Source organism: Lepidochelys kempii, chromosome 8 (genome assembly GCF_965140265.1).
Source record: "Lepidochelys kempii isolate rLepKem1 chromosome 8, rLepKem1.hap2, whole genome shotgun sequence".
NCBI lineage: Eukaryota > Metazoa > Chordata > Testudines > Cheloniidae > Lepidochelys > Lepidochelys kempii.
The window spans coordinates 13,574,288-13,596,296 of NC_133263.1; the positions used below are offsets into that span (position 1 = coordinate 13,574,288).

At 39.6% G+C, this 22,009-nt stretch overlaps 1 protein-coding gene across 7 annotated transcripts in view; it reads left to right on the forward strand.

Moving 5' to 3' along the window:
• Positions 1 to 22,009, forward strand: part of FSTL4 (follistatin like 4) — a 776,177-nt gene that overhangs the window by 306,602 nt on the left and 447,566 nt on the right. For all 7 annotated transcript variants that reach the window (XM_073355595.1, XM_073355592.1, XM_073355594.1 and 4 more), the window contains one exon: positions 13,357 to 13,390. In XM_073355595.1, the coding sequence (XP_073211696.1) occupies positions 13,357 to 13,390 (34 nt within the window). The remainder of the gene's footprint in view (positions 1 to 13,356; positions 13,391 to 22,009) is intronic.

A 22,009-nucleotide genomic window follows, 5' to 3' on the forward strand; every position in this document is an offset into this window, starting at 1 on the left:
CTCCAATAGATAAATGCCTTGTGAATAATAGGTATTACATTGATTTCAGAATAAACAATGATTCATGCAGTTCAAATACACAGTTAAATTAGACCTTTACAGAACTTCATTTTTAATTTTAAGTTAGTTCAATTAACTATCATTAAAAAGGAGGATAATAGGTGCTAAAAGTTAACCTTGATGACTAAAGCTGTTGTATTGTATTAGGTAAATGGTATTTAAAATGATTTGCAAGCCACATTCATGTAAAGGTTTTGTAGAGTGAATGAAAAATCTGAAGCGAATTCCCTCTTCAAAACATATGATTTATGCTTTGATAAAATTACATTTTTAGTTAAAGAAATTTGCAGTCATTAAATGATGCCCATGAAATAAGGCTCATTTATAACCATCTGCTTTACAGCTTCTGTGGAAAATTATTCTTCCTCAGGCTATGCATCCAAGTACTTTAGTGTCATTTCTGTCAAAGTAGTTTGGTTCTGCACTAGTATATTATCAAACTTCATTGTGCTTTTACTTAAGAGGAACAATAAAAAATTCTTTAAAGAGAGCTGAAGTGCTTCTTTTATAAGGAGCTGGTTGAACACCTAAGGTCTGATCTCAGTTACACCTTTGTGACTCATCTGACTTTGTGGACCTTAGAGTAACTGAGATTAGAAACAAAACCCGTTGCCAACTGTGTCCACATATCTATTCAGGGGACACCATCATAGGGTCCAATCACATCAGCCACACTGTCAGAGGCTCTTTCACCTGCACATCTACCAATGTGATATATGCCATCATGTGCCAGCAATGCCCCTCTGCCATGTACATTGACCAAACTGGACAGTCTCTACGTAAAAGAATAAATGGACACAAATCAGACGTCAAGAATTATAACATTCAAAAACCAGTTGGAGAACCCTTCAATCTCTTTGGTCACTCGATTACAGACCTAAAAGTGGCAATTCTTCAACAAAAAAACTTCAAAACCAGAATCCAACGAGAGACTGCTGAATTGGAATTAGTTTGCAAACTGGATACAATTAATTTAGGCTTGAACAGAGACTGGGAGTGGGTGGGTCATTACACAAAGTAAAACTATTTCCCCATGTTTATCCCCCCCCATCCCCCACTGTTCCTCAGACATTCTTGTCAACTGCTGGAAATGGCCCACCTTGATTATCACTACAAAAGTCCCCCGTCCCTTCCCCCCCCACTGTCCTGCTGGTAATAGCTCACCTTAAGTGATCACTCTGGTTACAGTGCGTATGGTAACACCCATTGTTTCATGTTCTCTGTGTATATAAATCTCCCCACTGTATTTTCCACTGAATGCGTCTGATGAAGTGAGCTGTAGCTCACGAAAGCTTATGCTCAAATAAATTTGTTAGTCTCTAAGGTGCCACAAGTACTCCTTTTCTTTTTGCGAATACAGACTAACACGGCTGCTACTCTGAAACCTGAGATTAGAATATGTCTGCTATAATTATGTACCTCTGGACGCAACAGGTACAAGGCTTTCAACCATTTAAACTAGCCTTATTGGTGATGTTCCCTGATGAGATTTAATAATCTATTATATATAATGATACCTAGCTCTTTTACCTAGGGCTTTTCATCGATAGATGTTAATATGCTTTACAAAGGAAATGTGATTGTCTTTGTCATGCTGTAAGGAGAGGCTCAGGCACTCAGTTGTGTCTCCGGGCAGACTGTTAGAAAACAAGGACAGACACCCCTAACTGATGGTATATTCTGTCATTAGATTTCACCAGTCGGGTAACAAATGTGAACTGCTGGATCACTATACCAGTCACAGACAGTCTCCCTAGATGCTCCAGCCAATCTTGCCACCCAGACAAACTGAACTTTGTGATAAAAGGTTATTTAAAACCAAAAATTACACCACCTCATGTTACTCCCAATCCCAAAGGAACAATCACTTGTCCCAAAGCAATTGGTACTCTGGATTTTACACCGAAAACAACACCGGTAGCCAGTTTTCTAGTAAACTAAGGATTTGTTAGCTAAGAAAAAGAAATGAGTTATTGAGAGGTTAAAGTGCTGACAGGTGAGGTAAAGTTTGCAAGTCCAAAATGATAGCCGAGATGTAGTAATCTTCTAGTTTTCCAAATGTCTCTCAGGGTCACCCAGAGTAACTTGGGGGGTCTCCGCCTAGCATCTGGAACAGTTCCCTGTCAGTGTCCAAACAGTTCAGAGATGAAGGATCTTTCTTTGAATCCACCTTTTATATCTTCCTCACACAAAAAGCTAGCTGACAGCTTCTGTACCCATGTGGGCCTTTCTTTGTTGGCTGTGCACAAGGAATGCAGAATGAGTCTGTGAATTTCCATTGTGAACTCAATGGCCCTTGCTTTGAAGTTAGCATCTTCTTTGATGAGTAATGTAGCTACAGAGATATACATACTGCAAATACCCACTGTTACATAGCAATAGATAAGTGAGAACGATACAAGTAATATTCCATTAATTTTCACAAAGTTCTAACACCTTTAATCTAGGGTTATTTAATTATAGGATATACATAATGTACTAGTAATGTAATAGCAAACTATGGGATACAGGCAGATGAAAACCATACAGTCTACATCTCCTTTGATATTCACATGCCAGTGAATTGTCCTGAGGATCTCACATGGGCTGGCACCTGCCTGTCAGCATCACAGTCTCCATTTACATTTTGCTGGGGCACAAGGAAAAGTGGGTTGCCTGAGGTCACCCAGCAGGCAAATAAGATAAACTTGAACACTGGCCCCGCTGTGGCTTCACCAACACAAACACTGAAAACCTTCCAAAGCCTCTCTCCCCATCCAGCAGTGGCAAAAGCCTGTGGCCTCCGTCCAAGCCCTACCTATTAACCAGGCTCAATTTTTGCCTTAGTTTTTCTTGTGTTGTGGTTTCTCTATAGAAAGAGATGATTTAACTCAAGCTTTTTGAAAACATAAAGCACCCTTGTTCTAATAGTTAACGAGGAATGACGGATTGAAGTATGATGTCACATTTTCCTATTGCTTTTCCACCACATATTTTCACCTGCATTTTGTTTGTTTAATATTAGGTTCAATCAGAGCTGTCGTTTAAAGGGCCAATATGTTACAAGAAGAAAAGGAGCTTCCATGTAAACTTCACAGAGCCTATGTTTTTACTGATATACCAAAAAGAGTGGGTGAAAGGGAATTGACCTTTCTAAATGCTTCATGTCTTCATTTTATTTTGATCAATGTAATGGTTGTATTACTATTAGGCGCTAAACCTTTAAACTATGAAGAATTCAAACAACTTGTTAAAAGACGGGGCTCCAGGGTAAGGTTAAAAGCGCTTTTCATTTTTGCACACACTATATGTACACAGACTGAATGATATAGGAATGTATCTGTGATCTTTCTACCTTGTGCCTCATCTCTCAAACAGCAATATTGGGGAAAGCATTGAGAGGCCCCTGGGAGTGTAACTGTCTACGTATTTCAGAACTTCACTGTATGAACAGAATAAATGCTTAAAATGTCTTATCCTAATCCTGGCTGCCATTTTAGACATCCCTCTAGATCACACAGGTTATGTCTGTTGAGAATTATATTATAAGAAAATATCCAAACATAGCTGTTTTTTCTACTTTGGCCTGGGGTTAGATGAGCCTTGTCAACTCTTAGTTTGATTTACATTTCCCTTCACTCTAGTTAATGATACTGAGGATAATCTCAGAAAGAAAAAAGGAGGACTTGTGGCATTTTAGAGACTAACAAATTTATTAGAGCATAAGCTTTCGTGAGCTACAGCTCACTTCATCAGATGCATTCAGTGGAAAATACAGTGGGGAGATTTATATACATAGAAGACATGAAACAATGGATGTTACCATACACACTGTAACCAGAGAGACCACTTAAGGTGAGCTATTACCAGCAGGAGAGCGGGGGGGGGGGGACGACCTTTTGAAGTGATAATCAAGGTGGGCCATTTCCAGGAGTTGACAAGAACGTCTGAGGAATGGGAGAGGGGAGGATAAACATGGGGAAATAGTTTTACTTTGTGTAATTACCCATCCACTTGTGGCAGAGGGGCATTGCTGGCACATGATGGCATATATCACATTGGTAGATGTGCAGGTGAACGAGCCTCTGATAGTGTGGCTGATGTGATTAGGCCCCATGATGGTGTCCCCTGAATAGATATGTGGACAGAGTTGGCAACGGGCTTTGTTGCAAGGATAGGTTCCTGGGTTAGTGGTTCTGTTGTGTGGTGTGTGGTTGCTGGTGAATAATCTGTTTCTAACAGTGCACTTGAAGTTTCCAACCAGTCCTTTAGTCTTATTGAGGATTATTATTTAAGGAACCCGGCCAAGATTCTACAGCTCTGTGGCATCTGTTCAGGTTGGAAACTCAAGTTCAAGGGGTGTCACAGAAGAGGAAGAAGGTGTCACCGAAGGAATTACCACATACTAATGAATACATTGCACACAACCTATAACTAACAAAGCTCCAAATCCTGTAGCCTTCATTTGAACAAATTTCCCATAAGGTTCAGTGCAACATTTGCCTGGGGTGGGGGAATAAAAAAGGATTTGGGATTAGAAGCTTTAATAGTTGGAAGTCCTCAGCATACTCTGTTGTTTTTGAAGTCTGTCCAGCTTGAATGTTGGATAATCAGGCTTGGCAGAATTTGTTTTTAGTTTTTTATAGTTTTGACAGATAATATCAATGTTTATTTTTAAGCACTTTTTTATATGTCTCTCTCTAAACTTTCACAGTTGTGAAATTATGGGAGGGTGAGAATTATTTAATGACAGTGTACAGTGAGATTTAAAAAGTTAAGCTTTATAAACTGTTAAAACACAAACTGTGTATTTTGACATGTGATATTAACAAAGTAAATATCTTGAAATCAACAAATCATACCTTTTTTAAAAAAAATATACTATTCATTCCCTAGTCCATTTGTAGCAAGCCTAAATCAAGTCTAAATCACTGGATTTTCCTCTGTAAGATCTCAAGCAGTATTTTTCTTGCATTGCCTGTCTGTAAATTTTGATGATTATAGATGGAAATATTTTTTCATTGTTTTGCGTGCCTACAGTGAAATCGCTGTTTACCAACATTTGCTGATAAAAATCTAATCCTTCGATGCATATGGACAATATTCCCCAAAGGAGGGATAAATCATTATTTTGTTGTTTCTATTATGGTATCCCTAAGAACCCTAATCAGGAATTACGGCGCATTGTACTAGGCATTATACAAACAAATAATGTAAGGACATCCCCTACCCCAGAGATCTTACTATCATATATTACCTAAGTACTAGAGAGATGAAAAAATAGACAGGTAGGACAGAGGACAAGGTAACAACAGAGAGAGATATGTTTGCATTAGTAACTAGAGTGGTCTCAAATTGTCTCAGATAGTCACAGCTTTAATCAAAGTGCCAGGGATTTAAACTAAAGAAGTTCTTCGAGTGCTTGCATATGTCCATTCCACTGTAGGTGTGTGTGCGTGCCTGTCCACTGGTGCTGGAGAGGTTTCCCTCATAATACGTACAGGGACAGCCCCGTCCACATTTGTGCTGCTCCGCTCTGAAGCCAAAGAAATAAAGGGTGGAGCTCTTCCCGCTCCTTCAGTTCCTTATTACCGTGTGTGGTCAGAACGTATGTGTTCACTGTGAACAAACTCTTCACTACTTGGTTGCTTCCTAGTGATACTCATTTTTCATCATTTGACATTTGATATTTTTTCCTTTTTGTGTCTTTATTTCTTATTTCATTTAAAAATGTATTCTTAATTTGTTTTCTTTCCCCCAATCAGATGGGCCTCACCTGGTCCTAGGGGAGCATACACCATAGTACCAAGGTTTCAAACCTTGCTTAGGTTCAGACTGGTCAATGACCCTCATTTGTGCTGTCTCAAGAGCTTAGGTGAGGCCATATTAGAGACAGGTGCTAAATTTTTCACAGCTTCCAGACCCAAGATGAAGAAGCTGAGGGACGAGCACCTCTACTACATCCTGATGGAGACTGTCTATGGACCAGCGTTAGAAACCCCCCTTTGGTCATCCAAGGCAAGCTCTTTGACGACTCCTTTCTGGAGTGCTTCCCAAGCTTTGCTTGCAGATAGGAGCTGAAGAAGATCCCCCATTATTGGGACTTCAGAGCAATCCTGGTCTCGGAAACATAAGAGGTCAGCTCTTTGAAATCTAGGGTGTAGGATTCAGACTCCAAGGTAGACTCTCGATTTCACAATACCAAGAGTCCAGAGCTTTCTTCCAGTCCCATTCCCATACTCATCTGTGTAGGTTTGAAAAAAGAACAGACAGGGTTTGGGATGTTTGGACCAGACATACCTGGGGCTCAGTATTTTATCAGCCCCTTCATTTGCCCAATTGGATGTCCCCAGCATCTAGATAAACATTGCTGCTATCTTGTCCCTGGGAGGGAGCCGCCTTCTGATGGTACCGAGAACTTGTACTGATCAGCCTATGGTGTTTCAAGTACCAGATTTGACCCTACCCTGGTTCCACAGGACCACCCTTAGGAGCACTCTCCTCTGGTCTCCTCTTCATGCATCCTCATCAGCTGACAAGGCTCAGATACCAGAGGCATCCTCCCCTGTACTAGATTACTTTAAGGTGTACCAAGAGCTTCTCTGGAGAATGAAAGCTGCTTTTGGCATTCAGATGGTGCTAGTGGAGGAGAATACCCAAAAGCTGATTGATATTCTCCATCCTGCTGTGGCAGGAAAGGTAGCTTTGCCTAAAAGCGATGCCATTATGCATCCCATCAAAGCACTGTGGCAAACCCCTTTCTCCATTCCAAAGGAATGGAATGCGGTCAGGTTCTGTCCCAGGAGTTTGCACTGTTTGACTTACATCCTAGCTGGGTTCGCCTCATTGTGGCTGCAGTGAAGGAGGAAAACTGTCAGGACCAAGCTAAGGCTACCCTAAAGAAAAAGATGCCAACATCTTTTTGGCAGAAAGATTTATTCTGCAGCAAATTTACAGCTCCATATTGCCAATCATCATGCACTGTTGTCAAGATATGACTATTCTAACTGGGAGGCAGTCTCTCAATTTGGGAATAAACTGCCGGAAGGTTCCAAAAGAACAGATTTCAGTGCCTTGTTGCTGCCTCTTCTCTCAATCAGTTCGGCAGGTCTCCTTGGACACAACGGATTCTGCAGCCATGGCATAGGCAGTAATTATGCACTGTTCTTCCTGGTTGTAGTCCTCAGGGATTCCTGTGGAGGTATGACACACAATTGAGAACCTATCCTTGTTCTCATCTAAAACAGATGAGGCTTTGCACATGTGGAAGAACTCAAATGGTTTAGAAGTCCTTAAAAACAACGACTAACAACATTTATTTGGGCATTAGCTTTTGTGGGTAAAATACCCACTTCTTCAGATGCATGGAGTCTTAGAATTCCCTGGGTCTCTACACTCTGGCTACCATGAGACAAAATATCATCCTCAATACCAGCCTACGTAGGAGTATTATCCCTTCTATCAGACTGACTGTTCAACATTCTGGGCCTGAAATTAAACCAAGAATAGTGGATGGTTTTGCCTCTTCTAATAAGGATAGAATTCATCGGGATAGTCCCGGCTTCGACCTCTGCCAGAGCACTTCTGCATTTTCCCAGATTTTAGACTATACACAACCCCTGTGTATCCATCAAGGATCACATGCAGACTACTGTGAGGAATTGCCTCAGGCTCACAGGCCACATGGCTGCATGTACCTATGTGACCCTTCATGCCAGGCTGCACCTCAGAGTGTTACAGGTTGGCTCAGATCTGTCTACCACATCCACCACCTGGACAAGCTAGCGTGCATCCCACCTTTTGCTGTCTCTGACCTGGTGGATGAGTCAAGACGATGTCTGCATGTGAGCACCTATTTTGCCACTTCTCCCCTCTGAGGTTGGTGACAGATGCTTCAGCCATGGGTGGGTAGTGCATCTGGGGAGTCTTTAGGGTTAAGGGTTGTGAACTGTGCATGAGGCCAGGTTGCACATAAACATTCTTGAGTTATGAGCAATAGTTTGTGCATGTCAGCAGTGCCTGGCTCACATTCAGGGGAAAGCCATCCAAGAGCTTGCCAACAACACTACAGCTGTATTTTACGGGAACAAACATGTCAGGTCAGACAGATTCTGCCAGGAGACAGTCAAGTTGTGGAATTTATTCATTCAGAGCTTGGTTACTCTCAGGGTGTCTCACTTGTCGTGGGGTTCAAAATGGTCTGGCAGATTGTCTGAGCAGGTCCTTCAACTTAGACCACAAATAGTCTCCTCAACACAGTCATTTTAGTCTCAGTGTTCCACATAGAGATTTTTCCACTTGCGGATCTGTTGGCAACTCAGTGACTCCACTTCAGTTCCAGGGTCAGTTCCAGTCCCTGGATCAATATCCAATGCTTTCCTTTTTCCATGGGACAAGGACCTATTTGTATGGACATCCACCAGTGCCTCTAATCCTCAGTCATTCTCAAGCTGAAACAAGATCATGGCAGAATGATCTTAATAGTGCCAGCCTGTCCAAGACAGCCATAGTATTCAACCTATGCAAGCTGTTGACTTGAGAATCTTTGCTGTTACTAATAACCAGAGACCTCATCACAGAGAACCATAGCTGGGCACTGCACTTGAATCCTAAAATGCTGCATGACATGGCATAGTTCATCACTGGTAAAATGCAGAGGAGGCTCACTGCTCAGCTGCAGTCCGGAATGTTCTCTTAAAAGCAGAAAACCTCCCACAAAAGCTGTGGAAACGGACGTGATTTTCTGTCTGGGCAGCCTATCACAATATGTCACCTACTCAGACATTCTGGACTATCTTTTATATGTTAAGGAGTCAGGTGTAGCCCTTAGTTTCTTTAGGGTGTATCTGGTGGCCATCTCAGAGTTTCTCCCTCAAATCAATGACTGTTTTTACTCACCCTATCACAACCTGAAAGGGCTAGATAGATTGCTTCTGCCTATCAGGGATCCAGCACCATTATGGGATTTGAATTCAATGTTGCCTGCTTTCATGGATCCTCCTTTCACACCTTTAGCTTCATACCTTGTTTGCTTCTACATCTTTCAGCAAAGGTAGCTTTTTTAGTGGCCATCACCTCCGCTAGGGAGGGTGGGAAAAGTGAATGCATTGGTCACAGATCTGCCATATGCAGTTTTCTACAAGGACAAGGTTCACATCCTAAGTTTCCACCTGAATCAGTCTATGTAACTGCCAGTTTTCATGAAGCTTTCACATCCAGTACTTTCCTATCTTAAAACTAACACACTTTAAATTAAGGTTATCCAGTTACCAGAGTACATAATGGGATAGCCAGGAACAATTCTTCATTAGCGTTCATATCATCTACATATAAATTAAGTTCACTTCTAAACACTAAATACAGGCCTTTTGACGTAATGTTAATTAAGTAGAGTCGTATACATAATGTAAAGGTAATTACAGAGTTACAGGACATGAAAAAGGATAGAGCAACAACAGGTTAATTTAGTTACACTAGTGTACATCAGACAGGATGTAGGTAGATGAAGACAAATACAATTAACATCCATTTTAACAAGTGAATTGTCCAGGTACAAAATAGTATTTTAACACGCCTTTGAAGTTCACCCACCAGTGAATTGCCCAAGGGCTCTGATCTGAGCTGATCTGTCAGCATCACAACCCAGGTTTCAGAGTAACAGCCGTGTTAGTCTGTATTCGCAAAAAGAAAAGGAGTACTTGTGGCACCTTAGAGACTAACCAATTTATTTGAGCATGAGCTTTCGTGAGCTACAGCTCACTTCAGAAGTGAGCTGTAGCTCACGAAAGCTCATGCTCAAATAAATTGGTTAGTCTCTAAGGTGCCACAAGTACTCCTTTTCTTATCACAACCCAGTTTACCTGTTTTACCTTAAACCACCACTTCTGTACACCACACAGCATTCATGAGCACTTTTAGTGAAAGACAAGTAGGGTTGTATAAGAAAGAATGAAGATTTAACTAAAAATAAAAGAGAACCGATGGAGGAAAATTGTTACAACACAAAACAAAATAATAAAATGCAAATGATAAGTGTACACTTATCAGTAGTCTCCTTTCCTATACAATAAACTAATCCACCCCACCCCCAAGTTCAGTCTGTTTCAGAACTAACTGGTTTCACAAGGGCCAAAATCCAAACAGTCATGAACCCCTCCTGCTCCTTAAGAGGTTTTCTCAGTGAATGAATACTGAGTGCCTTTCTCTACACTCTGTTATACTGAAACAACCTTTTGCCTTTGTTCATAGCCAGGGCAATCTCCTGCCTGCTATTATGTTCCTTTTTACCTCCAAGTGCTTTTGATCATTTGCAAATTTCTTTGATGGTTTTCCATTGACTGTTCAGGGTATAGCAAAACTAGACAATAGAACCTTGTATTACATCAGCAGCTGACTAGGGAGGGGTAATAACTCCTGTTGCTTGAATGGGTCATCTCCAACACACATTACCCTGGTGACTAATTTTCACTCCAAGTCCATAAAGCATATGTTCAACTTTAATATGTTATTCCTTATATATTATCTTTCCATACTTCTTGCAATGATTGAGTCTTGACAATTTATGTGCTTTCTGTAGATACATTAATGTTACTCTTTATGGATAAATATCCTGCAAGACGAATTTTTCAGGTCTGAAGTGAAGTTGTTTCCAATGACCCTTTGCCAAGGAGCTTCTGTCACTTGGGGTATGTCTACACAGCAACTAGACACCAGACAAGAATTTGTTCCTGGCTGTACATATCCATATATGTTAATGGTAACAATTGCTTTGCACTGATCAGAGTAGGTAGGATATATTGGTTGTGTCACCAATTTCCAAGTCAATCTGTGAACGCAATGGTGTAATTCTGTACAGAGGATGGAGAAATTTGGGCCCACTAGAAGGGACCTCCTCTCTATAAATTGATAAGCAAATATGGAACTAGAGCTGGCTGAAACTCAGGACTTGGGTTCAATCTGAGTGACTAGCTAATCTGGCACTGTGGTCCCTATGTGCCAGGGTCCCCAGCCCTGGAGCAGCCTTCATGGCAAGGCTGCCTGATAGCCTGCCAGTTGATCTGGCAGGGAATTCTGTCCATGACTCAGCAAGTTTGTCAAACCTGACTGACTGTCACAAGAAATTTCTGGTTCAACAAATCAGCATTTTTCAAAGAAACTTGGTTTTGTCAGAAAATTTTCAACAACCTCTACTTGGAATTCTTATGCCCTTAAGATAGATGAAGACAAGACACAAAATCATCTACAGTAAAAAGTTCTGTGTATCTAATATATGACTAAATATAGTACCGTGTGGCTTCGTTACATAACGTAACTCGATCCAATGCTAAATTTTCCTGCTAACTAGTTTGAGGTAGTTAATAATGTTGTCCACTACATCTTAAGTCTTGATTTAGCTTGGTAGGAACTGTCACCTGTCATCACTCCTATACCCTGTTGTTTTTCCTCTCAGTTTCAACATCTTTTTACTTTTAGAGTGCACTCTCTTGGTATCTTACCATATGGCAGGAGTTCCCTGCCTGCATCTGGTAGTAGGTATATGTGGACATGGCATTAGCTATATGGTGCTATATTTTACTTTGCTTTGTCTAAATGTAGACCACTGTACTTTAAAAATTAAAATAATAAGGTCCATACGAAAACAGAATAAGCATCATATGAGCATGAAACTCTTGTTATCTAGGGAGGCCAGGTGTTACTTCACTCTCAGAGGAAGAAGAGAAGTAAACCTTTGCTTAGTTCCATGCTTAGATAAATAAACTTATACAAACAGTGAGTGCTAAGGGAATGAAATGAGGTTAGAGAGGCCACCATCTGTAACAACAGAGGACTTTGAACCTATGTTAGAGGATTGAGGAACTCAGATGTACGATGTGTCTATGCAACCAAGGGCACAGCAGCAGATGTAAGAGGGAGGAGAACCAGCTCTCAAAATCTGAGGGTGGATCATCAAAAACTAATTTTACTGCACAAGTAGGTGCAACAAAGCAAGGATTGAGATCTTAGCTTCCTAGTTGGTGGAAGTCAGCATCTGGCACTAATCTCTGCTGTCTCAAGGGAACACCCATATGCTTTTTCTGCTAGTGTAAGTGATAAATCACCATATGAGAACATGCAGTGAGCCAGGCAGGTCTCTGTGAGTTGGCTTTATTTGTGTTTTAAGGTTATAATCAATGGGCCTGATTCTGCAGCCTTTACTCAGGTGGGCAGTCCCATTGTGGTCAGTGGGGCTACTAGTAAAGTCATGTGAGTCCTACTCTTTGTAAATAAAGGATGTAGCTTGTGTTTCTCTCAGCATCCTCCCCAGTTCCTCAGTCTCAGGTATTGGTTGTTAGAGGTGGTATTTTATTTGGGATATTTTCATGAAAATATGTTTGTGTGTAGTCATGAATTATTAGCTCAGCTTTAAATTAGATGGTCTGTCACACACCTACTTATGTTCTTGTCAACTGCTGGAAATAGCCCACCTTGATTATCACTACAAAAGGTCGCCCTCCCCTCCCCTCCCCCCGCTCTCCTGCTGGTAATAGCTCACCTTACCTGATCGCTCTCCTTCCAGTGTGTATGGTAACACCCATTGTTTCATGTTCTCTGTGTATATAAATCTCCCCACTGTATTTTCCACTGAATGCATCCGATGAAGTGAGCTGTAGCTCATGAAAGCTTATGCTCAAATAAATTTGTTAGTCTCTAAGGTGCCACAAGTACTCCTTTTCTTTTTACACCTACTTATGGTTACACACCTACTTATGGTTGAGATTCAAGAGATGGCATATAGTCTGGGAATATAGGTCTCTTGGTGACTGTTCTGTAGGCATCAAATTAAAATAAAAAAGCTTGCTTTACTAGAAATGGCAGTAATTAATGTTTTGCAAGAGATGCTGTCGACAGCACTGATCCTGCAAAGACTTAAGCACATCTTTACTTCTAAACACGAGTAATGCAGTCAATTCATCTGGGCCTATTCACTTCCTCAAAACTAAGCACATAAGTCTTTCCAGGATTGGTATCTGTTTTACAAGTAAAACCAACATAGTTAATATAACAAAATCCCTTCGACCTGTGATCTTGTAACCCAAAAGGGAAAAAAATATTTATTTGAATTAAGGTTTTATGCTTTTCACTATAATTTGATCAAAAATGATGACTCTGATGGATAACCTACTGATCCATTAAATACTTGAAGTTGTAGCTGTTTAGTTATTGATTAAAGCCTCATAAGCACTTCACTCTGACAGGGACTATGTTTTAGTGGGTCTGTTTTTATGCTACGTATGAACTATTCCTGTATACTTAAAAAAAATCTCTTTTTTCTTGTAGGAATTGAGAGGCTTTGAAGCCACAAGAAAAAAAGGTAGGAAAAATATAGTTTTTTTTTTTCCAATTTGTTTGTCACTGTTGAGTGATCTTGAGGTAGCATGTTGAAACAAACGTGAATCTACAAACTTGAAAGAGGCTACTGTTGTCCAAATTTTCAAGAGCCTGCTTCATAACATTTGTCTGTCAGATTTTATGAAAACCCACCTGCAGATGTTTTCATGGAAAAATAATTCAATGCAAAGTAGCATGACAGAGTCTTGGGGATGTGTGAGATGTTTTTGTTTTTGTTTCTGTCCTCCTAGTGTCACTTATAAACACATTAGCTGACTAGGGATTCAGACTCACACTTTGAAATCTGCTAGGGAGAAAAAAGAATTACTCGGCCCAAATCCACTGCAGAATGGTGCTCTGAGAATCTCCATTGCAGGAAGGGAATGTCAGTGTTTGAGGTACTCCCACTAAGGCAGGCTTGAAAATAACAGAGGTGGGCATTGATCTCAAGCTTGCTGTGGACATCATCTTTATGAATAATTAGGACAAGTAAATATCCATCTTCCCATGAGCTGGCACAAAGGTACCATGTATATACACGGTAGCTCTCTGTAATGCCTTTTATCTATTCAATTAAAGGTACTTTAAATTCTATGAATAAATCCCATTATACTTTACTGAAATGAAATTGAAAATCCTGTTATCCTTGTTGCTCTTGTAAGTTGCCATTTTAATGTATTTCTCAAAAAGATATCTGTATATAGGGGTCTGGGTTTTTTAACCCAAATCGTGATGCTAGAATATTCCCCATGAGCGAACTAGTTGGAAGCAACACATGAAGGTACCTGATAGCTTAGAGGGGTTTTGGAACAGTAAAGGAGGAGGATGTTTTGTAAATATTGCCTGGGGAGGTGGCCCAGTTGTATAAGAGGGGAAGAGAAAATTTTAAGGTTGGGATGAAGATGGTTAGAAGTAAAGATGGAACATTTGATGTTTTGCCTTCCCTGTACTGCCACAGATGCAGTGTCTCTCTCTCTCTCTGGTTCAGGATTTGGTCAAAACTGTGATACTAAATGGCACACATCAGAGTATTAGGTCTGTGAGCAGGTTACTTATTGTAATCGCTAAAATCCATCTATACAGGTGTTTTTAAAACTGGCATTTTACCTGAACTGGTAACATCATTCTGAGCTTTAGCAGTGAAAGGGGGAACCACAATGGATGCAGTGAGTGGCCAGTTTAATTACTTCTTGTCAGCTGCCTCTCCAGACCGTCAACAAGATGTCACAGACAATTATATGTTTGCTTTATGAATAAAGACCATCCAGGGTTTAAAAAAGAAAGGGAGAATGCCATCAGGAGATACTGATAGATAATCACTAGATTTTTTTAACATGCATCCACAAGTGCATGGATACAGCCAGTGGCTATAAACTCCAGGAGAGAAGGAAGAGTGTGATGGGGGAAGGCCATCACCAAATGGGTAATAACAACTACAGCAATTAGCAAGTTTGTTCAAAGGTACATAAATGTTAAATAAAAGAGTCATGCCTCTGTACTGCTACTTGAGCTCAGATCCCACTTCCTAAAAGGGTTTTTGAATTAGGAACTAATTGGCAGCTGTCTCTAGCAGCTCTTTTATTGTTATAGACAGATGGAGGAAAATCAGCTATCAAAGAACTCATTCTGTTTATCATTAATTTTGATTTTGTTTAGCAGATGTTTTCTGGATCTCTCAGTCACCTGCCTAATCTGTTTTGGTATAATGTGAAGTGGGTAACAGTCATCCATTAAACAGATTAATAAATTCCCTAATTTCATTCCCTTAGCTTCTTTAATTGCTCCAGACATTCAGAATTCTGAGAAGCAGGCTGTAAACCATCATGGGTTTTATTGTATGTTGGATAATAAAAGGTCAATTTAAAATGTATGTTGCCATCTGGGCAAATATTGAGCTCTTGTTTTAATTTGCAGTAGGTTTGTAGAAGAAGGAGTTCTGTAGGTTCCCGAGGAAGTAGGTCAAACTCAGACAGTAGAGAGACTTTATTATGTATTTTTGTTATATGACCATTGTTAAAGGAGAACTCTGATTGGCTGAGGTGCATGTACCTGCCTCAAGAGTAGCTGGCACTCCAGAGTTAACTTGCTAAAAAGTGTATCGCTCCTTTAAAAAAAAAAAATCAAGATATCAAGTTATATCAGGTACCCATAAATCATAGGTGATTGAAATTCCTTAGGAAGGAATTTTCAAAAGTGCACACCATTGGCCTAACTCTGTTTCCGCTGAAGTCAATGAGAGTTTTAACATTGATTTAAGTGGGACCAGAATTAGCCCAACACGGAGCACTTTTGAAAATCTCAGACTTGACAGTAACATCTCTTAGGCAGATGGAGGTTTTACATAACTCTGTGAGATGGTTGAAGACATTTACTCATATAACTCATATTACCTCACAACACATTGGGTAACAGTATAACTGCACTTCCAGTTCTGTTGCTATTTATCCATATAGATGTAAAGTACCCAATACCAAAGAAGGTATGCTGTTGCCCAAACAAAACTGTCTGTTCGCTTGACTGACAATTTTGAGTCAGTGCTGAATATGAGATCCCCCTAAAAAAATCTGAGGTTATGTGCTTTGAAATTAACCCCTTAGTAAACCATATATTATTCTTTTTTAAATTCAGACCAACAAGGTATAAGGTTCAGCCATTTTCTGTTTGTTTGTTTTTCTGGGGCAGTTTTACTACTTAAAATCACTGAACCACAGTTTTATGCCCATTGTTTATTGAGGATGCAGATATTAGCTGCTAGATGTCTATTAATGTAATAATTCAGTTCTGTGCTTATGAAAATAAAGGCCATGAGTAAAACTTTCAAAATTGCCTAAGCGCTGGATTTTTAAAGGTATTTAGGCACAGAGTGGTATTTTCAAAAGCATCTAGGCCCTAATTCCCACTGACTTCAAAGAGTGTTAGGTGCATTGGTGCTTTTGAAAAATCATACTTGGTGCCTTAATACCTTTAAAAATCTGGCCCTAAGTAATTTAGGACCCTAACCACCATTTTCAAAAGGGACTCAGGAGATGTAGTCTCACTGAAAATCATTGAGATTTAGACTCAAATCACTTAGAAAACTGTGGGACTTAGGCTTCTAAGTTATTTAAGTGCTTTTGGAAATCCCCCTCTCCCCTGAATATCAGTTAATATTGTCTACAGTTCTCTTATTGTTATTGGCCCTGTCAGTTTTACTTAAGTCTGGTTCACCACTGCCTTGCATCTTTTGTGGTCATTTACACTGGGCAAAGTAGGTGTAAAATGCTCCTAAATAATTATGGTAGTGTTTTATGCCCACTTTACACATGTGTAAATGGTCACATGAGGAACATGGCAGTCTAGAATAAGGCCCGATAAGTATTTCTGGTCACAAGCATGTTTTGGTGCGTCACATTCATTTTCTCCAAGCCAGTCTCAGTGCCACGAATATGATCTGTCAACGTGAATTGCCCAGAATGTCGGACTGCAATACAAACAGTCTACGTAAAGTGATTCTCCAGTTCTGGGGTAATTCAGCCTATCTGTAATCAAAGTATGTTTGTAGAATTACAAACAGCACAGAAGTCAAGAATTGAATGTTACCAGGAATGGCAGATGATGTATATCTGATCACAGAAAAATGTGAAAGGATTTTCTAAACTCGATGGACATTTTTATTCAGTGCTTCCACATATGTTATTCAATGTCTTCCTTTCCAGAAAATCCCTTCAGCTGTTCCTGAATAAAACAGTTTGTCCTGTAATAGTGTTTGTAAAACAATGAGGAAAAATGGCATTAGAACAGGACATGAAAAGTGTTAAAAGAATTGGATTTCTGCCTTGCACAGAAACATTTATTATATGTCTGTATTAAGAAATAGGATGATCCAATCTGAGATTTTAGGTCTGTTGTATAATGACCATTTGCACTGACACAATGGCTTTTATCTGAGGATCTCAAAACTAGAGCTGTCTGGGGAAAAAAAATGTCCTGTGGAAAACTTCAACTTTTTGGCAAAAAAATTAAAATTGAATTTTTGGGCTGAAAACTGAATTTCTATTTGGAAAATTCCACCATGGTCTCCTGTCCCATTGAGCCTCTGTGATGGGAGTCAAATGGCATAGTGCATCATGTGAGATCTAGTCCATCTGGGGAGCCATCCCCAAGGAGGAGAATGGGGCAGGGGACAGCTGAATGACAGCTCCAGTGAGGCACTATGGTTGCTCAGAAGGACATTGTTTATGTCGAACTGAAATGAAATTTTGATTTAGTTCCATAAAGCAAAGCAAACTTTTTGACATTTCCAAATAGTTCTTGGTGGAAATTTTTCTTTGATCTCTGAGGTTCCGTTTTTCAACTAAGAAATTACATTTTCTGTGGAAAGCAGACAATTTTTGTGGAAAAAAAGGTATTCCATTTTGGTGGCAGATGAAAAACAGTTTCGATGGAAATATTTGAACTAGACTTACTGAAAACTTTTCTACAAACGTCGAAGGCTCAGTTGTGCCCCTCATTGCACAGGTGCATGAGAGTAGGTGGAGGAAAGTAGATACAAAAAAGTCTTCCTTGTGTAGCTGTAGAAGTTCTAGTTAAATGGACAGTCTTTGAGTTCCGTGTGTGTGAGGACGTCTCCAGGCTAGCACCAAAGAGAAATTAAGTCCCTGCTCCAATGCCCATTGAAGTCAACGGATGTATTTCCGTGGATTGCAGTGGCACTGGATCAGGTCCTAATTGCTATGGAGGGGCAATTCTTTCCTGACCACAGCTGCTGATGGTTTTATACTCTAAAGTGTGAACATTTATTTTCATCTTAATTCTAGTTAATGTAACTGCAGATTAATTTTTATTCATGTGTTTAACCATTATTTGAATTTTACTACATTTCGAATAAAAATGATCTATGAACTGAAAAAAAGTAAATTCTAGAAGTTGACTAGATGCTGCATAAATATTTCCACATTCTCAATTTTCAACATATTAAGCTGTTCTTCTGTGTATTACATGAGTGCAACTCGCTTTGATTTCCATGGGGGTTGCACTCATGTAATAGAAAGCAGAATACGGGGCACTGAACCAAATTTGGAGGGCTGGATTTCAGAAAAGGCACATGGGGTAAATAAGGGCAAAATTTGACATATTGCCTTTTTTAGCTGAATGTCCCCTAGATTTCATTTTAAGGGAAAAGTTGGAACAGACTGACTTGTTTATACCCTAGTAGTCTTTTTATATAACCCTTGCTTCTCCTTTGTAGAATAAATAATCCTAATAATTTTAATTTCCTTTCATAAGGAAGCCTTTTGCGGCTTACCTTTAAAAATATCCATTGCTTTTCTCCAGACATTTTCTCTTTCTAGTCTAATTTGTATGATTGTATAACCAAAACTGCGTGCAATACTTGAAATGAGGATGCACTATTGAGTCACATAATTCTCATTTTCTGTATTGTTCTCTATCCCCTGCTTAATACAGCCGAGCATCCTATTCAAAGTGAATTGCATAGACATCTTCACTGAGCCAGATGCAGTGTGATCAGTGTCTGACCTAGGCCACACATCCTTTCTGTTTTGCTCTCTGAGCAGCGGACTTCAAAGTGAAACTTATTAATGTCCTTAGTAAGTTTAAATTGTTAGCTTCCTTGCAAGTTCGTTTGTGCTCACTACAGGCTATAAAGGGAAACATAATACATTTTTAAAATAAATTTGACTTTGAAATCTGCTGAACTATGTAAAAGAGTGAAATATTGCCAGAGAACAATTGGGACAAGAGAACAAAGGAGTAGACAGAGAGGTGAGGTAAGGGAAAGCAACAGCTCAGGAAGAATACAAAGAGGAACTATAGGCATTGCAAATAGGAGGAGGAATCCTGAGCCCAGAGAGAGTGAGAGCAAAGATGCAGCAGACTAAAGGGGTAACCGAGAAAGTTGAGTGGACAGTTGGGTGGAATTAGAAATGGGCTCACATAAGTAGACAAGAAAGGAGGCATTTCGTCTGACTTGTGAAAATGTCCATTGACTGTTTCCTAAGGAGCATTTCCAAATGAAGAGAAGGAGCATTTAGCCTAAGGGTGGGACGTTTTACCTTTAAATGTCAATGAGCTCTCATCACATAATGAGCATGGATAAATAAATCACACCCACCAGTTCTAATGTATCTACTATTTTGGTAAAGGTCTATAGAGAGTTCCAGTAGGTTAGACCATGCATGATTTAGCATATTAAAGCCTGAAGATTTGTCCCAATCAACTTCCACTCATCCAACTGATTTATTATTATACCCTTTACTGGTTTTCTCAAGCACTTAGGCCCCAATCCTGAGATGCTGCGTAATCTCTGGAGGTTCCTTCCCCTCCCCCCGACTTCACAGGAGTGGAGGCATTCAGCACCTTGAAGGATAAATCCATTAATGTTGAAACTGTGTTATGAGTATAAAATATGTGCCTAAGTGTACGGTTAATTACAAGCCTAAAGGGCCAGTTCTTCAGCAGATGTAAATTGTCAAAGCTCCATTGAAGTTAATGGAGCTACACCAATTTACACACCAACTCAGGATCTAGCCCAAAGACTTTAGTCATCCTCTTAATTTGTTTTTATGTTGCTCATATTCATCCATTCAATAAATAAGTGTCAAAACTGCTTTTCAAGTCATCCACCCAAGAAATAATCAAACTGATTTCTTCCACTCTTTGTCCAAACAACTCTATTAAATGAGATGCATGTCAAGACTTATTCACAGACTAATAACAATCTACCAGAAAGATCACAAATTTGACGTCTGGTTCTGCATTAAAATGTTAAAACCCTGCTTAAAAGGTGTTAATTATGAACAGCTCCATGGTCGTATGCAGTTTTGCATTATTTATATTGCATTGATTTAAAATTAAAGTGTTAACTGAGCTTTTCTCATTTTGTTCAGTAGTAGTACAGTGCTTATTTAAATGATTTCCCCACTGTGATAACATAATGAACGAGATCCTCAGCTGGTGTAAATGTGCATTGCTTCATTGAAGTCTGTGGAGCTGCACCAGTTTGTACCAGCAGTGGCTGGGCCCGAGAACTTCAGGAACATTTAATTTCCTATCACTTAATAGCAATTCCTTATGCCCTAGATGTACAATTGGCTCAAGAGTTTAAAAACAATGTAAAGAATTGCCATTCCTTCCTTCCTTGCACATTTCAAAGAGCCACAAAATATCCTTAGGGCCTGATCCAAGACCCATTACAAGCAGTGGGAGTCATGCTATTGCCTTTAGTGCCTTTGGATCAAGCTCTTAGTTATGATGGCCAAAGGGCTGGAGGTTATCCCAGGAACTGGATTTCTTGAATTGTTGGACTGTCTCGGGCCAGCTCTGGAAACCATATTCCATGGCAGCACCTGCCTTTTAAAAAACCTAAACGGTGGCCAAACTTCAAAACTCTTGAACAAAAATGCCTATCTTTTGCAAGGTCATAAGGAGGAGAAATTGCCTTGTACATTGCTTATTTTACTAATTTTAACAATCATTCTCTCTTTGCTTGAAGCAAGAATTCACATCACTATAAATCTCCAACTGTTTTATCATTTCATATGAATTTTTATCATCACTGGATGTTTTCAGGGCATATATTGTCACAAAATTGCAATCTGATTGCCTGGAGATGGGGAATTGGACGAGGTCACAATAATAATCAAAGGGGAGGCTCACATTAAAAAAAAAAATAGACCAGTGCTGTAAAATTATAATACTCAAAATGGTATTTCCAATTCCTCCTTCATGTGCGATACCCTTAAAAAGTCTGATGCAATGGAGTAATTAGCTTTGAGGTTGTGGTGTGGGGGAATGGATGGAAATTAATGAAGGTAAAGACAACTCTTCTAGCAGCTGTCAAAGACAATCTTACACTCTTTCTGGAGTCAGGATCTTCCCAATGTGAAGAAATGGTGAAGTTAATTACTTTTGTACAAACCTGTCTGTAGTGAGAGTTAATTATCACTTGACATATTTCTTGGTTTAAAATTAAAACAGCCTGGGGTTTGGGGGCAATAGTAGAAGAGTCAATTCATTAGCCAGTGTCAGGCACAATATTAAACAGACAGTAGAGCTGATCTCAGATAGATCATCCTTTAGTTGCTTCTGATATGTGCATAGATGTGGAATTCTGGACAAGGATGAGCCAGCCAGAAATGTACCAGAGTGGTCAGTTTCAGTGAATTCAAATAGTTTAAGTCCCGTTTTCTAATATAAGCAATGTTAACTCCAGTAGTTATGTTTGGCTCTCAAACTATTTTTCACACTCTGAAAATCTAAATCCATTCATAGTCAGCTCCAGCATTTCCAGTGGTTACAGTAAAATGATTATGAAATGTGTCCTCAGAAAAGGTGTATTTATTGATAGAAATAGCAAGGAGTTGTTCCCTGAACTAAATGCACTGATAATTTCCCACATTTGGATAGTCTGGTTGGGGTGGAGGGAATAGGTAACTTTCCATGGCTGTGAACCTTCATTATACAGTATTCAGATATGTAACTTTGTTTGTGTCATAAGTTAGATGAACCCCCTAGATGGGTTTAAAAACCTCCTCGAACAGCAAGAAACAAGGTAGCTGCTACAAGCAAACCAAATATTAGAATGGGGCATGCAGACAAGCCT